The 6,900-nt window shown below is 43.7% G+C and overlaps 1 protein-coding gene across 2 annotated transcripts; it reads right to left on the bottom strand.

The window, feature by feature from the left end:
* Window positions 1–1,708: 1,708 nt before the first annotated feature.
* On the bottom strand, window positions 1,709–6,408 carry LOC123077521 (MAR-binding filament-like protein 1). 2 transcript variants are annotated; one of them, XM_044499802.1, is made up of 4 exons: window positions 6,021–6,408; window positions 4,962–5,108; window positions 4,324–4,589; window positions 1,709–3,819 (listed from the first exon to the last, which is right to left on the bottom strand). In XM_044499802.1, exons 1-4 carry the CDS (start codon window positions 6,283–6,285, stop codon window positions 1,969–1,971), a joined length of 2,529 nt encoding a protein of 842 aa, XP_044355737.1. In that variant the 5' UTR covers window positions 6,286–6,408; the 3' UTR covers window positions 1,709–1,968. The 2 variants fall into 2 exon arrangements, with proteins under 2 accessions (XP_044355737.1, XP_044355738.1); XM_044499803.1 differs by lacking the exon at window positions 4,962–5,108 and having other exon boundaries at window positions 6,021–6,407.
* Window positions 6,409–6,900: the final 492 nt, after the last annotated feature.

The following is a 6,900-nucleotide window of genomic DNA, read 5'->3' as shown; positions in this document are numbered from 1 at the left end:
TCAGCAGGGGCTTTTTGCCCGGACTATGATTACTTTTCTCTGGTTTCTTTTCTTGATGCTTGTCCTTCCTTGGAGACCTTGATGTTGTGTGTAAGTCATGTTCATCTTCCCAAGGATATCTAGTGTCTATTGAAACAGTTAATTCAAAGCACATATCTTGTTTTTTCTCTGTTATGAGTGACATTGATATCTATCATGGGCAGGTAACACAACAGAGTGTAGAGCATGATTCAGTTTTAGGTGATTCCTCACATCTAAGGCAGATGCCAGGACACTGCCATGACAGCATCAAGGATGTGAAGATCATCGATTTCTGCTCTGCGAAAAGCATGGTTGAGCTAACAGTCCATATTCTTGAGAACGCGGTTTCACTAGAGCGCCTTACACTGGACACTGTCTGTTATGATCTTAGGTGTTCGGATGGTGCTAGTAAATGCTCAGTTGGGAATATGAATATGATCATGGAAGCCCATAAAGCTCTCGTGGTTGTGAGAAGTTACATCTTAGAGAAAGTTCCCTCTACAGTTGAGTTAAACGTTGTGGAGCCTTGCAGCCAGTGCCATGCTGTTGAGAATTAATTGTCAAATTACCATGATTTTTTTATGTTTAATCATGTATTGTTACATGCTCGTTTCATTAAGTTATCTCACCTGTTGTGCAAGTCTTTTTTTCTGTATATGTTTTGTGCTTCGTTTCACTACTGTTTTAAAACAAGCGACGATCTGCCGATTATTTCATCTAGTGGTATAGTGCTATAGAACCGTCTCATGGACATGCTCCCAATGCCAGTGCCATGACGGTCGTTCTACCAAGAACTTCTGCAATGATCATCAACTATATAAAGTAAATGCCTAAACATATTTCACCTTGGACTTCAGTTTCAGATTGCCTCAGCTCAAGGATTTGATTCACAAATTAACAATACAACTTAATCCATGGGATAACTGCCTGAGGTTGGGATCTTCAATTAGACTGGCACATGCCCATTATGCAAAGATGACTTAAGCCCATAATATTTGCCACTCATAAGAAAATGTGTTGCAGTTTCATGTTAGATTGAGAATATATCTGCCAATCTATTAGTAGGGGCCTGACTTGTGACTTAACCAAACAACACAGAAACCTGGACTGTGTGGGCCATGTGCTCTAGATAAACAGGTGAGGTGTGTCTCCATGAGGGAGAACTGAACGGGGGAGACATTTTTTCTGTTAAGTATATTAATTAAATCTGTGATGCATACTCTTCCAAAGTTTCATTATACTGTTGAAATAGAGTGTGTTCACCAGAACGGAACCATGTCCATGAAAAAGATGTTGGGAGTATGTTCATCCAAAATATGAGTATATTCCTTGAGAAGATATAATGTATCTATCCCTTGAAATTTGGCGTACATACTAGTAGTATATAATAAAATAAAGCTCTGCAAGTTTTATACACCATGTTTCCCTTAAACCAATTGGTAGCAGCAACCACTGGATCCCCAGGGAACAAACAAACCTGCCTCCAGCATATGAAAATGTGTGAACTGAGGTGATCAAGCAGGAGCATGTGGGTTAACCGAAAACACATGATGCACAAAGTATAGGTAGCGCTACTGGCCTACTGCAATTGAAAATAAGCAATACTGCTAGATTAACAGTGAATAGCAGAAAATTGATTCTAGCAAGTAGATAAAACAAGCAGATAGTACCTATGAACAATTCAGTGTAACTACAGATAAAAGAATTCTCCATCATGTTGACAGTTCAAAAAATTAACCTGTACACATGTAAACCCTCAAATTCTCAAAACTCGCAGCACGTGAATTACAGGAAAGGAACTGGATGTCTCAAACGTCACAAGTAAACTAAATAGCACTGAAATGACTACCGACGCTACAGGATGGTAGTATGAAAAATAAAGTTATAACTGATGACTAAACAAAATGAAAGGAAGATGGCACTTCTCTATGGGACTACCAGACAGATTCATCGCGACGCACCACCTTTTCCTCTCCTAGCCTTTACTCTTACAGTATATGGAGTCTCAGCAGCAATTTCACCGGTCTTCTGAGTACCATCATTCACAGACTGCTCGTTCGGGGTCTGACTGGTCTCTGTGGGAACACTTGTTCTGGGAACATTGCTGGTCTCTGTGGGCGAACTTGCTCTGGGAGCAGTGCTGGTTTCTGTGGATGCACTTGCTCTGGGAACATATCTTGTTTTCTGGGATTTGCTTGCACTAATCTGCCTCCTTAGGCGCAACATCTCACCCTTCGCTAACGCCAGTTCCTCTTCGAGGTGCCTAGACCTCATTTCAAAAGTCTCCCTTTCTGTCTGAAGCCTTGTGATAAGATTCTGAGCATCCTCACAGTTCTCTTGAGCCTCGGTTGTCAGTTTTGTTTGTTCATCGAGAGCTTTTGATAGCATTTCTTTCTCTGCTTCAAGAGTGGCATTCTTGGAATGAGTGCTCTCTAGCGCCTCAGAGAGTGACACTGCACTCGTGTTCATCTCGTTTAGTGATCTGGTTGCTTCATCCAGGTCTGCTTCGAGTACTTTTCGTGCTTGAGAATCTGCATTCAATTGTTTAGCCAAAGCCTCAAGCTCCCTATTCAAAGTAGTCACAATTCTCCTTTCATCAACAAGCTCCTGTGTGGTGGACTCGAACTTCTTGTACACATCCAGCAATTCTTTCTTCAGGTTATCACGAGCTTCCACGGCAGAAGTAAGCTCATTAGAGGTAGCTTCAAGTTCTTCCTGACCCTTTTGAATCATCTCTTTAGCTGAGACCAGTTCATCTGATAGAGCTTTAGATACTGATTCAGCCTCTCCAAGCTTGTAAGTCAGACCTTCTCGCATTTCATTGAACTCGCTTTGGAGATTTGAAATCTGCAATACCAGGTCCTTATTTGTCCTATTTGCTTCATCAAGGTCCTCGGAAAGTTTGGAAACCTCAGTTCGGGAATCACTTAGGGTCTCTTCAGTGGATTTAAGTAAATCTCTAAGGCTTTTCAGTGCCGCAACTTCATCGTCTAGCATTGCTTTGGTGGCATCCAATTCCTTGTTCAATCCGGCAATGACTTCATGGTCTTTGCTAGAGGCACTTAATGCAACAGAGAGCTTTTCTTCCAGCTGTTTGATCAGATCATCTTTCTCAGACAGTAGTTCAGAATCGTGGTTCGCTCTTATCTCAGAAGAAGCCTTTAAGTCTGTACACTCTTTAATTAGCTCATTTATTTTTTCCTCGGCTTCCTTCTTTGCAGAGCTTAATACTTGAAGTTTCTCACTCAGTGAATCAATTGACGATATCTTAGAAGCAAGATCATTTTTAGTTGTATGAATCTCTTCCTCCAGTTGTTGTATTTTAGCATTTGCAAGTTCAAGACTCTCTTTCGTTTGATGAGAGAAACGGCGCAGGTTCTGGTACTCTGCTTCCTTTGAAGAAAGTGATGAGTTGAGTTCCTCGATGCGTTTCTCCTTGCTAGCATTCTGTTGGCTGAGTAGACTTAATTTTTCCTGCAAATCATTCATTTCACCAACCTTTTCTGTCAGTTTGGCTTCAAGCACATCTTTATCATCCCCAGCTTTATCAATACTACTCTCCAATATCCGTATTTCATCCTTGAGCTCCTCAGCCCGTGCCTTCTCCCTTCTGAATTCTTCACTTAGTGATGTTACAGTCTTTTTTGTTGAAGCCAATTGATCTAGTAATGAAGCTTCCTGCTCCTGGAACTTCATAGATTGCTTCTTCTGTGCTGCTTGTTGCTCTAATAACCTTTTTTCATAGGTCTCCCTCATCAATGAGATCGCTGCCTCATTTTCAGCCAATTTGATCTCCAACTGAACAAAGTAGCAATTTAGACATGTCAGATAAATGTCTTCATGGATCAATTTGAACATATAAAAATTTCAAGGTATTAAAGTACTTATAATAATTTTTAATCTTATTGCATTCATATGCAAGTTACACTCTCAAAGTGAGTCAACTTAAGACATGTTTCCCTGAGAACATCATGGTAGGAAATAAGAGTATTCAAGCTAGCAAGGTTCAAGTGAGTCCTATACTTTCAAGCCTAACGAAAATTAGTTTTAATCAGTACAATATATGTAAGCTCCTGCACACCCTAATTTGAGAGTGTTCATTTTTTTATAAAACACATGCCCACGCCCAGCAATCAAAGCACACACACGCGCACAAACACGTGTGTTTGTCTATGGGTATGCACATTGCTATTTGTGTCCATTTCTCTTTTGCCTTCCTTAGGATCTTGGCCAAGACTACACAAGAATATCAGCAAGTATTATGAAATATGTCAAAGTGAGTGTGGTTTGCAGATGATTTACAGATGAGACGACAGATTGCAGGGCCTCCTTTTCCTGTCGAGATGTGCCATACAATCCAGCAAGAACTCCCGAGGCAATAACCGCAATTGCATTCAGAAGTCCGGCAAGTGGATTCCCTGGAGATTGTGTTTGCACCACTGGTAAGGATGATTCGGGTTGAGGGGCTTCAAGTAGAGGAGCTTCTGACTGAGTCCCGCCAGTCTGAGGTTCATCAACCATAGTCCCGCCAGCCTGAGGTTCATCCACCTTTGGGACATCCTTTGTCTCTACAGAGGAAAAGCAACGTCAACTATTTATCTATTTTTCCAAAGCCATCATAAATGTGGAAAACAAATGAACTAGTAATCTAGTATCAGTATGTTTATGTTTACAAAATGTTCCCAAGTTAGTAGTATTCGTATGCAAGCACTAAATAGCACTCCAGTGTGATGACAATGAGGCAGCACGAAGACAAGGGAATTCAAAATAACCTTATCTTGGAGTAGAGTTTCCAGGCACACTAGTAAATATTTATACCAGGGAGCAAAAGCAAAGGAATGCATCATAGTAGACCCTGACAGGGTTACTACGGAAGTCATAAATGATACTGTAAATCCCATCTTCAATATGCCTATTTAAATGAGGGCAGGAATTCTGACCATCAAGCATGGCATCGTTAGGTTTACAGATGACTTTATTACGTCCAATCTTGAAAGTTTTGTAGCAATTCTGAGCATGACGATCTATCCTCGGGGCAAGGATCCCCTTTCTTCTAATAAACCCTTGGGGTAATGACATGCCATAAACTGCGGGAAAATTTAAAAAGTGACATCTGATCAAAATTCACTTGAGATAAGTCGTGAATAATGAGAGCATAGCTGTGTAACTCCAATATCAAATCTATTCCACCAGAATATCAAGTTTAAGCATTCTCATGACAACTAACTGCACTAAGTACAGGATTTATGCCATGTCCAAACTGACGGATGCTTCAGGTATGAACCTTTCACAAAACCTAGACATAAACCATTGTGGCGTGGCACATACCAAGGGTAAGATTTAGTTTGAGGAGTTATCTATAGTCATGACTCATCACCATCTTTTTGTAGAAGTACAATAGTATGGAAAAAAATCCAGCCCAAACTCAATTTGTAGTTCCAATCAATATTTATAAACTAATGGGCCTCGGGGGATTTTTCTAGTGAAAATTCAAAATGCAACAAAGATCCACAGTTAGAGGAAGTTTGCATTTCGACAGAAATAGTCTTGAGATTTGACATGAAACATCACATGCATCTCTACAACACAAGACATGTCACTCTCTGCATATGGTGTTTTTTTAGGGTTGCATATGGTGTTATTTAGTTGCACTAGGTGTGCGATTGCACTGTTTTATTCAGGCTGTTGTGACATTCTTTGAAATGTCAGGTCATAAGGTCAGGTGAAAATTTCAACCTGATATGTTTAGGTGAGAGTCTAAGATGGCAGGCTGACATTCAATCTCTTTGAATTAGCAATTCCATAGAAGGTTTTTGGTTTTACAGTATTTGACTCTTTGTACTGCAAACGTTGGTGAAAGTAACGAATTGAGGGTAAAACCCTTTTCGTCAGAAAGTAATACACTGACAGACTAGGCTTTAGTGCTTTAATATACGAATATCAACACAAGACGGAATTGACATGAACAAACAGATCCCGGGTCGGAGCATCGCACTAACCAGTCACGAGACCCGCGCTGCTGGGCGCGGCGGCCTTGGCGGCGGTGTCGCGGAGGAGCGGCAGCGCGGAGACCCCGAGGAGCACGGCCCGCCGCGCCAGCGCGTACCGGGCCGCCTGAGACGAAGACGGCCCGCCATCGCACGACGCAACGACGGCCGCGCCCCTCCGCGCGCGGTGGCGGCCGGCGGCGGCGGCGGGGGAGCGGTGCCGGGACGCGAGCGGCGGCGACGGCGACGGCGACGGCGAGAGGAGGAGGTACCCCATCGCGCCACACCCAGAGGCAAAGGCGGAGGCCGACTCAAGTGGAAATGGCGGTGGCGGCGGTGGTGGTGGTGGTGGTGTGGATTAGGAGCTGGCCATCTCGGAGGCGGAGGAGAGAGAGTGGGTGGGTCTCAACTGCGGACAAAGGCAATCTCCTTTGGGTGACGGGGGTAATTACGGGTATGCCCCTGCAGTTTCCAACGCGCACGAATCTTGGCGAGGTTTTCTGCGGGGTGGCATGGGTGTTCACGCTGGTGGGGAGCCCACCCGCTGGCCGTGCGCCAAAGGTTGTCGGTTCGGTGGGGAGCCCACCCTCCACCTGTGTGCTTTCCACGGGTTCTGTTGGTGTTGGTGCTGTTTGGAAGGGTGCCTCGGGGTTTTGTGTGGTCGGCAGGGTATTTTTAATTGGGCACTGATCTGCGCCGATCGACCGGCCGAAGCGCTCCGCCGGTCGTACCAGGACCGCTGGATGACTCCATTTGTGGCCGTTAGATTAGAATCCCACGTCATCTTTTCCCTTCCCCACCGCCTCGTCTCAGATCAGATCAAGATAGATGGGAACAACGTTGACCTTCTGTAGACAAACTGCCCCTCGCAGGTTGCCTCGTCGGCGGCAAC

Source organism: Triticum aestivum, chromosome 3D, assembly GCF_018294505.1.
Source record: "Triticum aestivum cultivar Chinese Spring chromosome 3D, IWGSC CS RefSeq v2.1, whole genome shotgun sequence".
Taxonomy (NCBI): domain Eukaryota; kingdom Viridiplantae; phylum Streptophyta; class Magnoliopsida; order Poales; family Poaceae; genus Triticum; species Triticum aestivum.
This window is presented reverse-complemented; position numbering and strand designations above follow the sequence as displayed.

Excerpts from the sequence above, each read along its gene's own strand:
- LOC123077521 (XM_044499802.1), bottom strand. The coding sequence starts at position 6,285 with ATGGGGTACCTCCTCCTCTCGCCGTCGCCGTCGCCGTCGCCGCCGCTC. Across the intron at positions 4,590-4,961 it reads TAACGATGCCATGCTTGATG|AGACAAAGGATGTCCCAAAG; the intron begins GTCAGAATTCCT and ends TTTCCTCTGTAG. Across the intron at positions 3,820-4,323 it reads TGCAATCTGTCGTCTCATCT|TTGGAGATCAAATTGGCTGA; the intron begins GTAAATCATCTG and ends TACTTTGTTCAG.